General features: G+C 46.5%; 1 protein-coding gene and 1 long non-coding RNA gene across 5 annotated transcripts in view; one reads left to right on the top strand and one right to left on the bottom strand.

Moving 5' to 3' along the window:
* The window catches only part of TET3 (tet methylcytosine dioxygenase 3), a 97,752-nt gene extending 93,449 nt beyond the window's left edge, over positions 1-4,303 (top strand). For all 3 annotated transcript variants that reach the window (XM_073211245.1, XM_073211251.1, XM_073211249.1), the window contains one exon: positions 143-4,303. In XM_073211245.1, the coding sequence (XP_073067346.1) occupies positions 143-1,917 (1,775 nt within the window). In that variant the 3' untranslated portion in view covers positions 1,918-4,303. The remainder of the gene's footprint in view (positions 1-142) is intronic.
* LOC108386482 (uncharacterized) lies at positions 3,635-19,537 on the bottom strand. Of its 2 annotated transcripts, none has more exons than XR_001850582.3 (3): positions 19,153-19,536; positions 17,507-17,798; positions 3,635-3,814 (listed from the first exon to the last, which is right to left on the bottom strand). It is a non-coding gene; the product is annotated as an uncharacterized lncRNA (long non-coding RNA). The 2 variants fall into 2 exon arrangements; XR_005063682.2 differs by lacking the exon at positions 3,635-3,814 and adding an exon at positions 11,985-13,252 and having other exon boundaries at positions 19,153-19,537.
* Between the last annotated feature and the right edge of the window lie 1,255 nt (positions 19,538-20,792).

The raw sequence follows: 20,792 nt of genomic DNA, 5'->3' as shown, positions 1-20,792 counted from the left end.
TGGCTGAGCGCCAGGGAGCAGGTCGGGCCTTGTTCGCCTTGCCTGTCCCACCAGGGGGGGTTGCAGCCCCAGTCCTCCTGCCTGTGGCCTTGGCCAGCTGTAGTTCTGTCTGTTCCTTCTCTGTCTTGTTTCCTATTCCCAGGCCTGTCTCTGAAGGGCGGATTGTCCCAGCAAAGCCTGAAGCCTGCGCTTAAGGTGGAGCCGCAGAGCCACTTCAGCTCCTTCAAGTACAGCAGCAACGCGGTGGTGGAAAGCTACTCGGTGCTGGGCAGCTGCCGGCCCTCCGACCCCTACAGCATGAACAGCGTGTACTCCTACCACTCCTACTATGCACAGCCTGGCCTGACCTCTGTCAACGGCTTCCACTCCAAGTACGCACTTCCATCCTTCAGCTATTACAGCTTTCCATCCAGCAACCCTGTCTTCCCCGCTCAGTTCCTGGGTCCTGGCACCTGGGGGCGCAGCAGCAGCAATGGCAATTTCGAGAAGCCAGACCTCCACGCTCTGCACAGCAGCCTGAGCCCGGCCTACGGTGGTGCTGAGTTTGCCGAGCTGCCTGGCCAGGCTGTTCCCGTGGACACCCACCACCCCACTCACCACCAGCAGCCTGCTTATCCAGGCCCCAAGGAGTATTTGCTTCCCAAGGCCCCCCACATCCACCCTGCATCCAGGGACCCCTCTCCCTTTGCACAGAGCTCCACCTGCTACAGCAGATCCATCAAGCAAGAGCCAGTAGATCCACTGGTCCAGGCCGAATCTCTACCCCGAGACCCCGGTAAGATGGGCAAAACGCCTTTGCCCGAGGCATCTCAGAATGGGGGACCCAATCACCTATGGGGACAGTACTCAGGAGGCCCAAGTGTGTCCCCCAAGAGGACTAACAGTGTGGGTGGCAGCTGGAGTGCGTTCCATCCTGGGGAGAGCCCTGCCATCGTCTCTGATAAGCTCGGTTCTTTTGGGGCTGGCTGCCTGACCCCTTCCCACTTTCAGGATGGCCAGTGGGGGCTGTTCCCCAGCGAGGGGCAGCAGCCAGCCCCCCAGCCTGGAGGACGACCGCGAAGCAAACCGTGGAGCCCCTGCAAGTTTGGGAATGCCGCCTCGGCCTTGGCTGGGCCTAGCCTGGCTGAGAAGCCATGGGGGCCAGGGGGGCCAGAGTTCAACTCTGCCCTGAAAGGTGGGCCTGGATTCCAAGACAAGTTGTGGAGCCCCCTGAGAGGGGAGGAGGGAAGGATTCCAACCCCAGGGGCCGGCCATCTGGACAAAGCCTGGCAGTCCTTCGGCATGCCCCTGGGCTCCAGTGAGAAGCTGTTCAGGGCCCTGAAGTCCGAGGAGAAGCTGTGGGACCCGTTCAGCCTGGAGGAGGGGACGGCCGAGGAGCTCCCCCACAAGGGGGTGGTGAAGGAGGAGAAGGGCAGCGGGGCCTGCGCTGAGGAGGAGGAGGAGCTGTGGTCCGACAGCGAACACAACTTCCTGGACGAGAACATCGGTGGCGTGGCCGTGGCTCCTGCTCATGGCTCCATCCTCATTGAGTGTGCCCGGCGGGAGCTGCACGCCACCACACCCCTCAAGAAGCCCAACCGCTGCCATCCCACCCGCATCTCGCTGGTCTTCTACCAGCACAAGAACCTCAACCAGCCCAATCATGGGTTGGCCCTCTGGGAGGCCAAGATGAAGCAGCTGGCAGAGAGGGCCCGAGCCCGGCAGGAGGAGGCCGCCCGGCTGGGCCTGGGCCAGCAGGAGGCCAAGCTCTACGGGAAGAAGCGCAAGTGGGGGGGTGCCCTGGTCGCCGAGCCCCAGCATAGGGAGAAGGGGATGGTCCCCACTCGGCAGGCGCTGGCTGTGCCCACAGACTCAGCAGTCACCGTGTCCTCCTACGCCTACACGAAGGTCACTGGCCCCTACAGCCGCTGGATATAGGTGCCAGGGAGCCAGCGTACCTCAGCGTCGGGCCCGGCCCGAGCTGCCTCTGTGGTGCTTTTGCCCTCACACCTGGGGGCGGGTTGGGGGTGCAGAAGTCTTTTTATCTATATATACATATATAGATGTGCATATATATGTATTTATGGTCCAAACCTCAGAACTGACCCGCCCCTCCCTTTCCCCCACTTCCCCAGCACTTTGAAGAAGAAACTACGGCTGTCGGGTGATTTTTTCGTGATCTTAATATTTATATCTCCACATTGGTTTCCCCCCTTATTTGGGGGGCTTTTATTTTCTCTTGTTTTTAAAACTCTATCCTTGTATATCACAGTAATGGAAAGAAAGTTTATAGTGTCCTTTCACAAAGGAGTAGTTTTAAATTCCATTTAAAATGTGTATTTATTGGGTTTTTTTAAAAAGCGACAATAGTAATGGTAAAGGATTGGCAGGAAGGGCCCGAAGCGCCCATTCCTGCCCAGTCTTGCTGGGCCCAGCGAGCCTGGCCCTCTTGGGAGCTGACAAGGTTCTCGCAGCTGTCTGCCCCTCATGAGCCAAGTGCAGACTGTAGCCGCCCGGTCCATCCCTATGACAAGACACACCTTCCCTTCAGGGCAGGGAGCCCTCAGCACAGCTTCCATCCTCTCATCAGGATGGGAGAGGCTGGAGAAAAACAGCTGGGGTCCTTTTTCCAGTTACCGGCTTGGAGCTGACGATGGGGGTTAGGTACACCCCAGGCCAGGCACTGAGACACTGGCATAGATTTACACAGAAACCAAGTTGGAAGTAGACAGCTTCAAGCTTGCTAGTCTCCACACTGAATCCTCTCTGTCCATTATTTATCGAGTCACATGATGTCATGGTTCCCTAAGGCAGCACCACATGATGGAGCTGGAATTGACAGGCTCTCAGGAGCCATTTCCACCAAGTTGGCAAGCCAGTGATACTGGGCTGAAGGAATTTGTCTTAGTGGCAATTTTTTTTAAATGCCCCAAAGGCCATGCTAATACTGAAAAAGGGCTACTGTATCTTAAGAAACAAGAAGTTGAACCCAAGCTGTGAAAAGCCAGCACTGCTTGTGGGCAGCGCTGTGCCGAGCCTGGTGCTGTAGTTTGTGCTAGGACTTGACTCTCGCAGGTTGCATCTGCCGGAGCCCAGCACACTGGTGTGACAGCATTTAACGCATCTCTCCTTACTCCTGGATTTCCACAATGGACTATGGTGCATGCCTCACAGCCGAGCCTGCCCCCTCTGTGCTATCATCTGGGGAGCAGGCCTATATTTACAACTATTTTAAAATGCAGGAATCAGTTTTCAGCAGGTAGCTGTGATTTTCCTCCCTAATTGGTGCCATTTCTCTATTTGATGATTTTCTCCTTTCCTTCCTCCCCTCCCCACCTACCTTAACATGCCCATTTCTAAAATTCTGGTGCATTTGTTCAGTTCTTTGAAATGAGAATGTGGTGCTTAATTTTTGCAACATTGTTGAGAGAGGCTGGGCCTGACAGGCGGAAGCAACATTCGTCGACAGCAAGTCAAACTTCCTGGAGTGTTTGTTTTCCTGTATTAGCAAAAATTATGTCAAGCTACCCATGTGGATGTGTGTGGTGAATGGGAGGCTTCATCAGGACACACAAAGGGGAACATGGCCACGTGGTAAATGACAACCGAGCCCTGAGATAAATGTCAGATATTTATTGAACAGTTTTATTCAGATGTGGGTCTTCGTAAAACGAGTTTAACAATCAGATGACGATGCTAAAGGCAAGTTCCTGAGCTTCCAGGTGCCTTGTGTAAGAGCTAAGAGCCGACCCGCTGGGTGTGTACTGTAATGTTCCGGAGCACTGGCGGAGAGTCGCTGTAAGATGTCCTGAGCGTTTATGTGGTCTGGTTTTAACTGTAAATAGTGAAAGATTTTTTTAAGCACTTTTGCCTAGATTTAAACAGCAACTTAAAAAAAGTCTGTTTTAACCTGTAACTGTGGGAGAAAATTGTAAATAGTAGCTGAATATTTAACGTGCTTTGTCTATCCTTCACTTTTACCATATTCTGTAAAGTTGCATTTATTTTACAGGACAAAAATGAAATATTATTGCTTTTGAAATAAATACCCAAGAGCTTATCAGGATTTAGAATTATTCAGAACTCAGATTTATAGGAAAACCTCTGACCTTCAGTTTGACAAGCTAAAGGAAGCAGAGTCTTTAATGAGCATGCTCGTTTTCTAGTTTTGAGGAAAATTTGGGTCCTTGAAATGCTATTTTGCTTATCGCATCAGTACTTTTATGCAGGTCTCATTTGACTCCGTGCTTAGGTAGATGCGGGGGTGCCTTGAAAACTTCATTTTAAATTATCTTAAGCAAGAAATACAATATTTTACAAAACATTTGGAGAGTGTGACCGTCTGTATGACCCGGGAAAACCCCAGGTTGGCTGTTGGTCTGGAAGGTCCCGAGTGTAACCCAGGTGATTCTGATACTTGGCATGTGTGATCTTCCTGATGGATGTTAAACAGACTCTTCCCCCTGGTCACCCTTTGGTAGCAAAGCCATTAGATGAAAGGAGAAGCAAATACAAGCTGAAAGCATGTGATGTCTGTCCCCCCAGCCCCAACAGCCTTTAGTTCATAAATTCCCAGATTAGCAAATAGGCTGCCAAGAGGTGAGTCAAGAGGCAGTCTCCATTGGACGTTCTCATCCCCCTCAGAATGGTGTTTCAGAAATTAGGTGGTGCTGTTGTCATGCTCGAGCCCATGCTGATTTTTACACACTACACGTATAACCTACCTCAAATCTCAGTCATTAAAATTAGCATGCTTTAGACATATATTTGAAAAGTAACTATGCACAGCTCTTTATCCCCCCTTGCTGCTGAAGGTTTCTTAAAGAGAAAAATCAAATTTTTATTTTTTACTGGCACTATCATTTTTTAAGTCCTAAAGATGATTAACAGACATTTTTATCACGAGAAGAAAAATAAAGCCATTGCAACTAAAGAACCTAACAGCATCACCAAGTTCTAAGAGTAATATTAGAGCAGCGGAAAGTGACGGAGTGGTAGAGTCATCTCCCCAGTGTGTCCTGTCCACAGACACCATCCACATGCAGTGTGAACATTTGGTTCCTCTTTTGTTTTCCCTGCCTTTTGCATGCAAGGGAAGTGCTTACAAAGTTCTGTGCTAAGAGATTTTTAAAATAAAAATCGCTTTGCAGCAGGTTCTCACAAAATAACTGGTGCTAGTTCAAGAAACCATTACCTAACCATCAGAAATCTTGACTGAAGGTGTTCCATAGATTTTTGGGATTTTCTGTTGTTCAGTTTGTTTTTTGGCAGGGCCTAAGTTTCCCACACGCTGGCTCCGTGGCTACTGCTTTGCCTTCTCCCCAATACAACAGCGCTGTGCATGGAAAGAGATGGTACCCTGCCCCCTTTTGGTCCTTCCACCAGCCTCTTAGAAACAGTAGTTCGCAGAGCAAGGGATTTTTACAGTGATAAAGCAAGGAAAGACACAGCAGAGCTTAACTGCTTTGTACCAAACAGCAGGAGATGTTCGAGGACGGTTGGTGATGGGTAGATGGTAACCTGATTTCACTGGAGAAGTCCAGCCAGACTTTGTGAAGTTTAGCCACCGCCAGATCTCAAACTAAGGCAATGCTGGTGGAAAAGTAAAATGATATTCCTGACGTGCCTCAACCAATCTCTCTCCTTTTGTTACCGAAGTGTGTTTTATGGACTAGGAAGCATTTTTATGAATTGAAATAGTCTAAATAAAATGGTGCTATGGTGTTTAATGTGACTGTCCCTGATCCTGTCCTGCTGAGGTGCTATCAAGGTTCTGAAACCACAACCAACCAAAAACAAGGTGGGCTCCCGTCTCTCTCGGCTCCCCTCCCTTTGGTGCTGTCTCCTTAGACCTCTGTTTACCGTGCTGTAACCTGCTCTGAGCAGTTCTTCGGTTTCATTGTTCTTCCCTTGGTGGCCAAACACAGAAAAGCAAGTGATGGAGGGCGCCAGGTCCCTTCCTGCAACAGGATGTGTGCCTGACTGGCCCTGCGGCATTCAGGCTAACAAGAAAGGAAGAGTGAAGGGCTTTTTATTTTTTTTGAGGAAGAGGAATTGGATACTCCACCATTTTCTGACACAGCAGGCATCCTGGCCAAGGACACACGTTTTCCCCCTGCAGTCTCGGGTGCAAAGTAGATGTCCTGACAGTCCCAAAGGTGCCCTGCACCTCTGGCAGAGGGGGCTCTCCTTCCTCAGCCAGTGGTCGGGGCTGGGTGGGCAGAGGCTCATTCCTCTGGGCGCCCCTGCCTCTGCCCCAGTGTTGCCCCTGCCTCTCATCGGTCACCCCTCATGTTCAGACTGGAGGAAGGAGCTCTGCTCACTCGGTGCCACCAAGGCTGCTTTTTAGTTGGTGCTATTCTAAATCTCTTCTTGGGTCCACATAAGTTGATGTTTTAAAAACTCAACAGGAAGCTCCATTTTGTGTCATCTGCTGTCACAATAATTTTTTTAAATACCTCAAAAACGGGCATCATGACAACCTTGGTAAAGTAGATTCCATGAAGGTCAGATACCAGCAGGTTGTCCATCTGAGGACATTACTTGACCTCGAAGCATTTGGGGTCACTTTTTCATTCTAAGTTTTGCTTTTGACTAAAATGTGAATTTCCTATGCCCATCTCATTGAGCTTTTCCAGTCATTGGTGCAGTCATTCGAAATGACTCCCTCAAAAACCTAGTTTATTAGCCAGCTGCATCTGCTGTAGTACATGGCCAACTTAAACATACCCTGGACCAAATTGGACGTTTTTTGAGGTGTGTACCCCCAGCAGAGGTCCTAGTCCCACCCCACACGTGCACAGCACTCTTCCGGGTGTGAGGCCCTGTCTTGGCGCCCCTGCCCTTCCTTCTGCAGAGCTGCCCGCAAGAGCAAAGCAGTAGGCTTCGCCCCTGAGCAGAGACCACGGCACAGGCGTGCCAGGTCCAAGTCGCTTTCTGCCTGAGAACCCGTGAGTGGTTTGGCCTACTTCCTCGTTCTCTTCTATTCTGGTATCAGGGATGCTTTTCGTAGTGGTATCGTTTGCGCTCTCTCTCCTCATTTTCTACTACCCATCATTCAGGGATAACTCATCACTATTCACATGGGAATTTTAAAAATACCATTTGGCTCATTTGAACATCTAAATTTTCTTGATTCCAGTATTTTTTTTTTCTTTTGAGGGGAAAAAGGAGGAGAAAAACAGGAGTGATGTCATTTCTTTTTCACATATTCTAATTAAAAAAACAAACAAGGGCAGGTCATATTGTGGCATATTAATGCATTCGACTTATTCTAGAGCCCCTGTAGCTTTTGATGTGTTTTATTTCTTTGAATTCCTGTTTGGTTACTTGGCTTCCAATGGAGGTGAACTTAACAACCATACTTGAATATTCCGTCTTGACTTTGTAACTGTGGCTACTTGAAATGAAGTTTATCTGGGGTTGATGGATGAATGGTAGATTTTTGCAATGTCTCAAGGCAATAGGATGTGTATTAAACTGTAGATATTCTTAGTACAGTAAATTTATGCTGATAATTTTATTTTGTATAATTTTTACCTTTTTGTTAATACTTTTCCTCCCACTTTATTGGTTTGCCTCCTGAGCTACCCCTCCTTACCTTCCCTTCTCCCCCAGTGTTTCAGTAAATTTAATTTAGGGTGCCTAGAAATTACAAGTATGTATCCTTTTTGATTTGTATTTTATTATAATTTACACAAACAACTGAGTTTGTGAACTGTATTACTCCTGGTATCTTTAAAATATTGTGGGTGTTTTAATAAATTTTATATTTATTTTTTGCACTCAAATTCAGAGTGGGTCCTTTTTCTCCCCCTTGACTCCCAGATTGTGGTATTGAAGGTTCCCCATACTCCTGCCTTCTGTGGTCACAGGTGCACAAGCAACGCCTCACTAACAACAGAGCCTCTCCTCTTCCCCTTCTGCCCCCTGCATAAAGGACCATTCAAGGGATATCAGCTCTTAGAACTGGGGCTGCAGGAGCAAATAAAGATGGCCTTTTTCTCATCGTATTTAAACCCCCCCCCTTTTATCTCTTTGTCCACTTTCTTCATTCAGTTTGGAAACTGCCTCTCCCCAACCCAATTAGAACTGTTCACTTCTGATGAAATGTTTGCTACAGGACTGCTGAACCCTGCTCTGTTCTGATGGCCTGACAGCACCTCCAGTAGGGAAGACTGAATATGGGACCCTAGGTTCTGCTATCCTGGGGAGAGGAACTTTCCCATAAGGGCCTATGCCTGGGGCTACCTCTTTTAATTCAGGTGGTGGTGGCCTACCTTGGAAAGGTAACTAGGAACTGAGGAAAGGAAGAGAGAAGGGAACATGGGAGAGGGAACCATCTCCTCCTGCTTGAAACAGACATCTGATTGAAATCTATTCAGCATCTCAGATTACAAACCAGCAGTCTATGAAGACTTCAGCATTCTTTCTAGTTGATGCCAAAATCCCGTGAGGTCACTAGACAGGAAGGGCCCTCTTTGAGGCATCTGAATGAAATCTCCATAATCATAACAGGAGTACCAGATGACCAGCTCGGAGGTTTTCGTCTGCAGGAAAGGAACCCTCTAGAAAAGAAACTAGTAGAGGAATCTTCTGGAAATGCCTGAGCACATGGCCATCTGGGGGATCCTCATCCACATTTGCATGTTTTACAAAAACACCCTGTGTTGGATACCTCCTTTCCACCTGACAGTCTTTCAAGTTTGAAAGAGACCTGACCTTGTCCCCTCCTCCAGCCCCTGTGGCAGTGGCCCCATTTCCAGGGATGGGGGAGAGGGCTGGGAGCTTTCTGTTTCAGCAGGAACTGACTCACTTCCAGGTGACTATATTTTCATCTCTTACACAAATTTCATGCTAAATATACAGAAATTAGAAAACAGAACATTTAAATTATCTGAAATCCCACTGCAAGAGAACCACATGTTGGTTGTAAACATCTGTGCATGTAAATATAACCACATGTGAACATATATTTTTTAATGGAATAATACCATGCTATGTTGTAATCTTTTTCTCAGTATATCTTTACATATAAATAATACAGAACTACACCTTTTTAAAGAGTTGCTTAGTATTTCATTGTATGGATAGAGAAGCATTTAATCATCCAATATTTTTACTGACCTCCAAGATTCCAACTTGTAATTACAAATTGAACTAATCTAAATCTGCCTCATCTAAGTCCTACCCACTGAATTAATTTCTGTAATCCCTCTCAGCCACACAACTACCTCTTTAATTCCCTGAACCTCCTTGTGACATAGCTCCAGACCCTATCCCACTCCCCGAGCCCCCACGCTCACACCCATCCATTCACACCTAGGACATCATTTTTTATACTGGGATCTATCTCTAGAAATGAATTCCAGGATCTGGCTGACTAACCCAAGCACAGAGACACCAAGGAGTCCCACAATCTGGTCATGCCATCTTTATAAATGCACACCAAGATTTATTCACTTTTTAAACAGCTGAGTCATGCTGAGGGCTGTGTGGCTCAAGGGCTCCCTTGCTTCCCAGTTGTGTGATGTGAGATGAGCCATTTCATCTCATGTCATTTTCTTTGTAAAACAGGCTAACGATACCATATAAGACTGATACGAGGATCAAAAAATTCTATAGAAGTATAAGTACCAGGCATTCGGACAGGAGGGGAGTAGAAGCTTCCATTACAAATGGATACAAAGCCCTGGGTCACTAAAGAATCAAGACTAGTCATTGACCACTTAGGGGCCTCTTACGTGACCTACTGCCAAGCTGAGGCTCCCCCCTCCAGCCTTCATGCAATTCATCTTGTTTTTTTAATTCTACACTCAACACTTGAAGTTTAAGCCATCTTAAACGGGCTGTTTAACCCACCCTCCCTGCCGATTTTGAACATTAGTTTTCTGTCAATATTTTCACCCTAACCATCTACACAGCTTGCTCAACAACTTTACCCCAAGTCTAGCTGACACCCTTAGAGGCTTCTTCACCTACAGAGCCATCAGCTTCATGGCTCTGCAAAGAACAGACACTCACCATCCTGTGAGGGGAAGTGACCCCTGCAATACCACCAGGCTGTGGTAGGCAGCTGCAAATCCCCTCAGCACACAGAGCCCAGCACACATGTCAGTCAGGGCTGCAAGGTCACCATAGATGATGCCACCAAAACTTCAAAATCTAGATGCTTCCAGCCCCAGCCACTTTCCAACGCTGGAAGTCTTGCAGATACCCAGGAAGCTCAACCCCAGGCCCAGCAGGCATCCCAGTCCCATCCCTACATTTCAAATGTCTTCCCAGGTTTTCATCTTTTTTCTTCACATGACTGATCCCTATTCCTCGGGGCTAACCCTCCCCCCATGTTTTCTCTTGACCTGTACCCTTTGCTTCTCCTCTGGGCTATGGGGCTGTGCCTCCTCAATCACTCCCTCCCTGTGGCTCCTCCTGACCTCCCAGCCTCACACCACCACCCAACTCCCTCCTTCCTATCGCAGCCACATTTCTGCAGGCTTAGACAACCCCTGGCTTCAGTTTCCATACCACTCACTCACCCATGTCTCTCAGAAAGAGCTGTCTTCTAGGTGAATGACTCTGTCCTCACTGACGTCTCTGAAGCCCTACCTCAGTGGGCTCCCCTGGAAACCCTCCACTCCTGGGCTCCACCACCAGTAACACTCCTTTGTCCCAGGACCCTGAAGTCCTCTGTCCCTCTCATGGACCCTTGTGCCCTTTAAATACAGGTGCCCCCAAGAGAATCACCTCAGTTCTCCCTGTGGCCTGTAGGCTTTCCCTCAGAGGCCTCAGTCAGCCCACCAGGCCTCACCTACGGCCTCAGCTAGGTGGTAATTTCCAAAACTGTACCTAGCTCTGATCTCCCTCAGGAGGTCAGGCTGCTGAACAGTCTGCATGGCTGTTTGGCTGGGTCAAAGCCTTAACATGCCTAAAACTGACCTCTCAACTCTTTGCCATATTTTCCTCTGGCTATTTGTGCCCCCATCATTCTGGTCACATCCTGACATCTATCAAGTGCGGATTTTACCCCCTCAGAGTCCTCAAGCTTGCCCCTCCTTGCCACTATAATTAGCAACCCATATCATGCAGTTGTACAATCTGTGCACTGTACAAGGCTGGTGCAGGGGCACCATTCACACAGACTGCCACATGGGCCTCAATCCTTGGCACAGGCTCCTATCCCCACGGGCAGGAGCATGCTGGAATAAGACCACAGCAGCGCCTTCCAAAGCTTGGGGCCTAGGGCAAAGGCCTCTCATACCTGTGTCTAAAAGTGAGGCCTTCCAGAATGACAGGTGGCTTGCTTAAGACAATCCACGTAGGAAGTGGCAGAAGCCAGATTCAAACCCAGGTATGTCTGAGACCAGAGCCTTGCCCTGTCCACATATATCTCTACTTCTTCTGTACCTTAACAGCCATGTGCCCTACCCACGAAAGGAACTTGAGGCCAGACCAACAGCCTGGCAGTCTGTGGGCACAGGCTACAACAAGGTGGCTCTGCAGAAAGATGTGGTGTTCTTTAGAGCTTTTTCAACAGGTATTGATATTTGAAGGGGGGCATTCTAGCCCCCATTTGATCTCTCTGTCTACCTCAAAGCCAAACCCAGATAATCTTCCTAAAAATTAAATTGGATGATACTATTTTCCTGTAACATTCAAGGCTCTCCATTTGGTGCAGCTCCCAGGATAAGGTAAAATACCCTGACTTTGTCTTGGGCTCCCAAAGGACCTGGCCACAGCTCCCATCCATAGTAGCACTGCAGGTTGCTCGGTGTCTTCGTCTGTTTTTGTCCTCAGCACCCTCCGCCCCCGGCCAAGTGACTTCTCATACATAAGAGGGCATTCACACTGGTAGTGGTACATGTATGCTACCAACAACTCGCTCCTTTTAAAATCCACTAGGACACTCAACATAAACTATAAAACCACTCTAAGTAAATTATCAGTAAGAACAAAAAGATCAGCAAAATTTTGCTCTAGGAAGTATGAATAAACAGGAAGCCAAATGATCTGAAACCAAAGAAAAGCTTTTATTGCACAAAGAACAACAAACATTAAGAGTTCAAAGACTAGTAATGAGTCCTTTGCAAAAAATGCAAAAGGTTAGACAGTGATTACGATCTATTTTCAAAAATATCAGAAAGATCACCTCATCTACTCAACAGAGGCAAAATCACTAGGTAACAGACCAGACAGCATCTATGCCAAAAGCACAACTGATATGCAGAGAACAGAATAACCAAAGTAGATCAGGAATCAGCTACTGAACATGAATACACGAGGCCATCAGAGTCCCGGAGAACAGAGCACCCAAATGCCTCTGAGAACACTGAGAGTCCCCTATAAACAACATGGAATAATAGTTCTGAATCAGTAATCAATGGTCTACGGTAAGAAAAATATTCTGAATGAGGTCAGATGAGAACTGATCCCTCCAAGGCATGGCAGTGGCTTGGTCCATCAAAGAGTGTAAGTCCTGGAAACTAGCTTCCTCCCAATCGGCCAGGGAAGCTATAAAGACATCAGGTGACTCTTCAGCCATGTTCACATTGGGAAGCCTGAGCAAAAGCTGCCGCCCACCCCGCAGGTCTCCCATCTGCTCACTGCACAGCAGCACTGGGCGCCTGGAGACCAGACCCAGGCAGCCAGGCAGCTCAGAGCAGAGGACCACACTGGAGACCAAAAGGTCCCTGTGAGCTGGCAGTTCTACCCAATGTCATTGCTACAGCAGTAAATGACTAAGTAGATATGGTACAAAAAAGGAAAAGTAAATTAACTTCTTGTTTTTAAATTAATAAACTTTATTTTTAGAGTTTTAGGTTTATAGATAATTTCTGCAGTAAGTAGAAAGTTCCCATCCTCTCCAATTTCCCATTATTAACATCTTCATTAGTGTGGTACATTGTTATGATTGATGAGCCAATATCTATACAAAATTATGAACTAAAATCCATAGATTACATTAAGGATCACTCTTTGTATCGTACATTCTGTGGATTTGGACAAATGCATAATGACATGTATCCACCATCATAACAGCACACAGAATAGTTTCTTGGCCCTAATTCTCTGTGCTCCACCTATTTATCCCTTGTTCCCCCACGGCCCTGACAGGCACAGATCTTTCTGCTGCCTCCACAGTCTGGCCTGTCCCAGACTGTCACAGAGCTGGAGTCATCTGCGTGCAGCCTTTTCAGACTGGCTTCTTTCACTTGGTAACAGGCATCAAGTTTCCTCCACGCGCTTCTGTGGCTTCATGGCTCCTTCCTTTTCAATGCTGGAATGAATACTTGTCAATTACATTAATGTGTTTTGAAAAAGGAAGGGAGGAGAGGGGTTTCGGTGGGCATGGAGGGAAGACTTGCCTGTGGACAGGGTGCCAGACCTGAGTGGAAGCACCCAGCCCAGAGGGGAGCACGGGGGGTGAGGAGGAGAGGGGGCTGGAGCAGCCGGCAGGACAGGAGTGGCCTGATGCCATCAGTGCTTTGACAACACCCCTCTAGCTGCTGGGTCAGCAGTGGGAACTGCCTCGGAGACACATTAAGTCAGAGGGCACCCAGGGCTCCTGGAGCTGGGATCTCTATTTTTTGTGGGGTGCCTACAACATGGCCTTACTGAAAAGGCTGTTGTTAATTGCTGTGGTTACCATTTTAATAGTATGTATCCTTCAGATTGAACCATATTTTATTCCTTATTCTTTAATCAACATTATATTCTGCAGGCAAACTAATCCTGGGTCAGCCCCTGACATGCAGACTCAACCACATGGGTTTTATTACTAACATGGGCCATCCAGTGAGCCAGTGTTAGAAGGGGCTTAGCAGGATTTTGGTCTGTGTTAGGTGATCATGGGGGAAGGTACAAGGAAGTTGCTTCAGCAAGCAGGACTAATTCTATGATCAGGGTGGCAGGATGGTGGGGAGAGGACCTGTGGAGCTGCAAGGAGTGCCCCTTCCCACCCGCTGCAGCCACACTGAGGCACAGAGCTCCACGATCAGAAATCAGTTTGACTTAGAAAAACACACACGGTGGGAACCTGGAATTCTTAAGAAATATACCACATTTGTCAGGGAAAGGACAGAGCTTGAACTCAGCTATGCAGAGCAACTTGGAATCTTTTGAAGAAATACGAACACCAAAAAGAACTCGAAGGAGTAAAAAGAGTTCAGGGTACTTCATGTGTTTTCCTTTCCACCCTTGAGCAAAATGAGCCATCACAGGGGGCAGCACGGACTTCTCTCAGAGAACCTGGCCTCACAAGTGGGCTCTGTTCCAGGCCTGAGCAGGAGTGGAGTCACACTTCATGACACTTGGGAGGCGCAGCCAATGAGAGAGACTTGCTGGACGCAACTTAAATCTAAGTAGAAGATGCTCTAAGCAAGATTACAAAAAGACTGATGGAGCACAGCATTATTTTGAGAAAATGAGGGGGGCATGAACGTTTTGAAAAGTAGACACTGAAAAGGCACACCAATGAGCTCAAAAATGTCACCAATGACAGAGGACAGCAAAGCAGATTCCTCATCAGTTCTTCAAAAAATCCAACCACGAGCTGCATGAATATTACCATCCTCATGTTTCCAACATCTTTCAGAAAATACAAGAGGTGGAGGAAAGAAGGATAGTGAGAATTGGAGAATCAAAGAAGCTGGCAGTGGTTGATCAACAGGCAAATAGCAATCTATGGGAAATGCTTGGACAGAAGTAAAGGCAGCTGAATTAGTGACTGGAAAAATGTCACAGCCGGTAATCGACATTTTTCAAGTCAGAGTTTGATCCTCCTGGAGACACGTGCGGTTGCCCAGCCAAGGAAGTATATGTCAGACGACAGCAGCCTTTTAAATTCCAAAGAAGATAAGCCAGCAGACAAACCTGATTGCAAATCTAAAGGAAAGGTATAGCTGTTCATAAAAATAAGTAAGTTTTCCTAACCAGAAAAGGGAGCTCATTGAGGCAATGAGTTCATGATCTTCAAACCCCAGATTCATGGCGTCAAAAACCTAAATTGTAGGGAGTGCAACACCAGAGGATTTCAGCTATCTCCCACCTCAAAAGAGAAGAAAAAAGCTATAAAAGAAATTAAATAAAGAAATCCAAATGGAGATGGATCAAAGAGATGGCATAACAAAGATGAAGAATGATGATTTAAAGAATCCTCAAATGGGAGACCCAGCCAGGTTTGGTCACAAATTATAGAAGTCAGCCAAAGATATAGGAAAACTGTGACAAAGCCTGGCTAACTGAGGTGGGAGGCAGGATCCCAATACTAAGCGAGCAGGCCTGACAACAGAGTAGAATGTATTATGTTCAAGACTGAGAGAATACAGACAGCAGGTACACAGACAGTGAGGTGAAAGTTCTGGCCATGGATTGTTAACAAATATGATCAAAGGAATCCATTCCCACTACATAGACTTGTCATTCTCTCTACACATTTGAAGGCCCGAATGGAGGAAGCATTCCGGTAGTGGCAGCAGAAACATTGTATGTTAGAGGGAAATAAAGCTGAATCTGCAGAGAAATGAAGATGAAATGGATTACATTCCTACTTTTTTGTCAAAGTCTATTTGAAGAAAAACGTCAGAGGCGCCAAACTGTATATTTGATTGATCAAACTAATGATTTGAAATTACCAATTGATCAATCACTTTTAAAACTTTTAAAATAAGAATTGGAATAGCTCCTCCCACAACTGGGACTGTTACAGTCAATTCTTCAAAGACTGGATGGATGGATTGCACCCCAGTATATTTATTCATACAGTCACATAGCAGACATTTAGGAATTGTACACCTGAATTTTTCTCAGCTGGTTTTTGACTCTAATCAAAGTTTTTCTTGCTAAGATGAAGTTTTACACTGAAAGCTGCCAACTGCCAGTTTACAGCTCTGTCACTTGAAATTTGATAAACATTTCTTCTTTTGGCAGCATCTCTAAATGACAAAAAAGTTAGAGTCTACCTTCTAACCATTATTTCTGAATCAGAAAAGACGGCCTCGTGGTGGTGCAGAGGATTTCTGCTCCCATGTTTATATACAGAGCCGGCCATAAACCGAAGGACATTAGAATGTTACATTTTGAAACTTAATACATTGAAGTATCTAGTGTGTTAAGTTTTACCATTATTCCCTTAGAGGAAATCATAAACAAAATTAAATCTCACTGTTCTTGAGTCAAGAAGTAAATAAAAAAATGCTTATAGCAGTACTAAATGTATTTTTCCTTAAATATGATTAATATCATGGTTAGTTCATCATGATTATGATTGTCTCTATTTAACCGCACAAAAGCAAATGAAGGCTGGAAAAGTTTGGTCAGTTAAGTTTTATATATACATCAATAGATCTTCTCTGCACCAAACTGACACAGTAGATAAGATGTTCTAATGCCGTACAGACACGTTTTTATGCAAACAATACATGACTACTTCTCGGTCACCTAGGTTCTGTATCAGCTGGAGGTTTTGTTACCAGGCGAACTGTATGCAGCTCACACTTCCCTTGGCTGTATGCAGCTCACACTTCCCTTGGCTAGCCATAACTAGAATGCAATGTGGCAGTAACTACAGTCACACCAGACACAGATCTCAGCATACTGCTTTTCAAAGGGTACATTTTTAAATCACTGGCATCTTTAAAACCTGCAGTTTGAAGTTGCTGGAATTTTTTTAAAGCAGTAAATATAAAGGCTTACTTTAGAAGATAATATGTTTCACTTTGGCCAGAATAAAATTAAAATGTTGCACATTTTTAAAGAAATCTGGCCATGTAGACAGCTACCAAGCCCAGTGTTTAATTGTACCCAGTAATGAATTTACCCAGAGATCCCAGGGAACCAGCTAGAAATGGGTCCGAAGGAAAGTGTCAGATTGAGAAGTTCCTTTTCTCTCTCTCTCTCTCTTTTTCTTTTTTTGGCTTTGAAAAGGATTTATTGAAGTCCTTCCTACTTTTAAATTGGACAATTAGCATCTTGCCTCTACATTATGGACTTCTTTGAAAAGATCAAATTGGAGGATCAGGAAGCAGCTGCAGCACTCATGCCTGCGGCTGTGGGCCATTCATGTTCCAAAGTTCCCACCGTGAGCTTGTTTTAGGAGGGCTAAGAGAAATGAGATGGACTTGATTTAATGACACCCTGACTTACAACAACAGTATATAATTTTTAAAGGTTTTGTAATTAAAATCCCTTTTGAATTATTATGCCTTTACTGACATGATACTCGCAAAGCTGCTTATCTGGATCCAGACCTCTTCAGGGAAATCCAGTTCTCCTTTTTAAGTCCTGCAGCAAGAAAATCAGCTGACCCTTAAACCACAAGGATTTGTTTTAATGAACCATACATAGATGCTTCTCCCCACTTCAGCCCTAGATTACCAAGTTTAGGCAATAAACGGGAGACTTAAGATATTAAAACCTGACCTTCCTATACCAGATGATACACTCCTTTCCAAACTTTTATCTCCTGGAGAAAAATTTAACAGTGAAAAAGCCTAGAACAGGGCAAGTCAACATGAGCTTCCAAAAAGCCTACCTTGAAAAACATCCTGGTCTTTCGATCTGTGCAAATTTGATTCAGAAATAGTTCGACTGGTTTGTGTAGAGCAAGGTGGGGGGCCTTTATTTCACTGTAAATTGCTTAAGTTGTCACCTCAGCACCAAGAACAATGAAGATACCGCACGTTGACACAACAGTTCAAGGTACTTTGTAGTTTCAGATCCTCTCGTCAATGCCTGAAGTATTAGGAAAAGTATTCAAATTTCTCAAGCGTCAGGAATTTCCATTTCCACCCAAAGTATTCTTTGTTTTCCTCCAGTTAAATTCTCTTAAATAAAGGAAGAAAAAATCTTTCAGGTTAATACTAACACGCTGAGAGGTTAATAACGCAGGTGCAGATGCCTCCCTCCCTAACCTTGTGTATGAATCTCTCAGCCTCACCCCGACAAGGCTCTCCTTTAAGCCCGCGCTGTTTGCTCGAAGCAGCTACTTCCCGATGTCCGTTAACTGAGGGCAGTTGCTTTCGTCTCAATAATACAAGTGCGCTTTTTTGGTGCGGCGTCAAAGATGTGATTATTTAATATTTGCCAAAATGTTTAGAATAGGGTAACTTTTAGTCAGCCAACTGGATTGTGATTTCTCTTGTGGGTTTTTGTTTTTAAAATGCTTTCCCTCAAACACAGCCGCAATACCCAGACAGAATATATTTGTATATACTATTTAAAAACTAAAGAGTCATCCTCTATAGCCTCTTAACTACACCGATACACAGTGACTGCAATGGGTTAGGACTTGATAATATGGATGAATGTTGAAACCACAATGCTGTTCATGTGAAACCTTCATAAGATTGTATATCAATGATACTTTAATAATAATTTTTAAGAAAACTAAAGAGTAATCAAAACAAGGAAATTCTGAGAAACTCTCATGGCCAACAGAAGCCTACAGAGACATGACAAATGTACTGTGGTGTTGTGCAATGGATACCTGGGAAAAGGCATTAATGAAAAAATCATTCTGAATAAACTATGCACTGTAATTTGTAATACTATATCAATATCGGTTCATTAATTGCATTAATTGTAACAAATGTGCCACACTAGTGAAATGGGGGGACTCTGGGTTTGGGACGTAGAAGAACTCTCTTACTAGCCTCTCAATTTTTCTGTAAATCTAAAACTCCTAAAAACAGTTATAAGAAGTTATATAAGCTGTTCTAAAAAAAAAAAAAAACAACCCCCAAAAGTTATGACTTGAACTTCAGTTGTTTTTAACTTTTTACTCTTTTATCGATTTGTGTAGCTGGTTATTCTGCTCCCTAACCACTGTTTTGTTTTCACAACTACTGGGGAGGTTACCCGCTGGGTGCTACACCTGAGACCATCATAGACACCTGAGTTCTGAGTAAGTTGTTTGAATAAAAGTCAACATGATCGTTTCTTTTTCTTCTTATTCTTAAAGAAAAGAAATTGTTCAGCATCTTTTAGTTGTTACCCTCTTTTCTGCCTCTTTAATAAGTATTTTTCTCAAAAACACAGCTAAAGCACATATATGTTCATTTACATTCACGATGTCGGGGTGTCTTACCACAACCTAAGAAATGAGTGAGATCAATGTCCTGAAATGAGGTTCGAACGACAGACTTAACCATACAGCATTATTAGAGCAAACGGAAATACCTGCATACGGTCGGCAGGTCGTCCCGCCCGTCCAGCTGCGCGGCGAGAGGAGCCGGGTGGCCTGGGGTTCGTCTGGTTGCTGGGAGGAAAGCCGATCGCCGACTCAGGCCGGGGCTCGGACGCATACCTACAGGCGGGCGCTTCTCGCGGGGCCGCGAGGAAGCGCGGGGGAGGAACGCGGGCGCTCCAGGTGCTCCGGGAAAGTGGTCGCAGCTGGTAGTTCCTCTGGGATCCCCCGCAGGCCTCCGCCCACCTCAGGTCTTGCCCCGTGCGCAGCTGGGCGGCCGAGGCTCCCCGCGGCTCACCGGGTGGAAAGGGGGCCGCGGCGGAGATGGGCAGGGCGAGCGGCACGTGCGCAGCGGCTCCGGGCGGGGCGGGGCAGGAGGGGAGAGGAGGGGCCGAGCAGGGGCGGGGCCTGACTCGCGGGGCTCCGAGTCCACCCCGCGGGGCTCTGGGCCTCTCTCCGCGCCCCTCGCTGTCCACCGCTCAGGCATTTTTTATACCCCAGGCAGTTCTTTTAATACCCCAGGCAGTTCTAATTTGCAGGACTGAGAATCACTCTGCCTTCTTTATTTCTTAGTGTCAGTTCCTCTCGGACTTGCCTCCTCACCCCGCGGACCGGTTTTCAACTTCCGCCTCTCCGTGCTAAGTTCTCTCCGTCTCGTCAGACTAGACGGCCTCATTCGCAGAGCTTTCCGCCAGCCACCGGCTATCCTCGGCTGCGAGAGTCTGGGTGGGGGCGCGCTGTGGCCCCAGGGCCCTTCCCAGGCTGCAGGCCAGCTGCCCCACCCGCTAGTTGGGTGGTCCAACCCGGGGGCAGAGGGGCGCTTCAGGAACCCACCTCGGGGAGGGCTGTGGACCGCAGGGTCCCTTAGGCTGACCTGCCTAGTCAGCAAGCACCTGCTCAGGGGTCTGAGTTTTCCCTCGGAAAGCTGTAGTTTGTAAAAGGACATGTGGCTCAGAAATCATATTATCTTAACTCAGCAGTTTACACAAGTAGCACTTAAAAAGTAACACATGTAATGTTACACTCAGGCCACCAAAAGTAAACAATTTCTTCTTGTTTGATCAACTAAAAAGCAGCCCTTTGATTCCTCTTCTAGCTGTCCTTTTAGTTTTGGTGGAAGAACAACTGTGCTGGGGACAGGGGGCTACCTTCGATGTTGTTGCCAGATCTGGGAGCAGACAGATGGCAACGGCAGGACTGACACATCTCGTTGTGCCTGAAGAGTCCCCTGGGGTGGGGGTAGGGTGGGCAGAGGGCAGAGCCTGCCCTTCTCTGGTGTCCTCAGGCTCTCAGGAAGCCAACGGGGCCACATCCCTTTTTCCTCCTGTTGCTTTTTCCCCAGCCTCTTCTTCAAAGGAAGAAACCCTACTTTGGCGATTGCTCCTCCCTCCATCCACACCAGAGACCAGCAAGAGGCCACAGTGACAGGACTCCTGGACTCCAGCCAATTAGTGCAGGGTTTGCTCCTGACTCAAGATGGGCCAAGCAGAGCCCTTCCCTGGCATTCTTTGAACTGGTACTTGGAAGGACAGGCTGCCCTTCCAGTAGCCTGAACATTAAGATAAACAATGAAGGCTACTGCAGTATAGTCACCAATCTAGGTAGAAGCCAACCCAGTGAGAGATAATAGAGC

The sequence above is a fragment of the Manis javanica genome, chromosome 1 (genome assembly GCF_040802235.1).
Source record: "Manis javanica isolate MJ-LG chromosome 1, MJ_LKY, whole genome shotgun sequence".
Lineage (NCBI taxonomy): Eukaryota > Metazoa > Chordata > Mammalia > Pholidota > Manidae > Manis > Manis javanica.
Note: the sequence above shows the minus strand (reverse complement) of the source record. Positions and strands in the feature narration are given on the sequence as shown.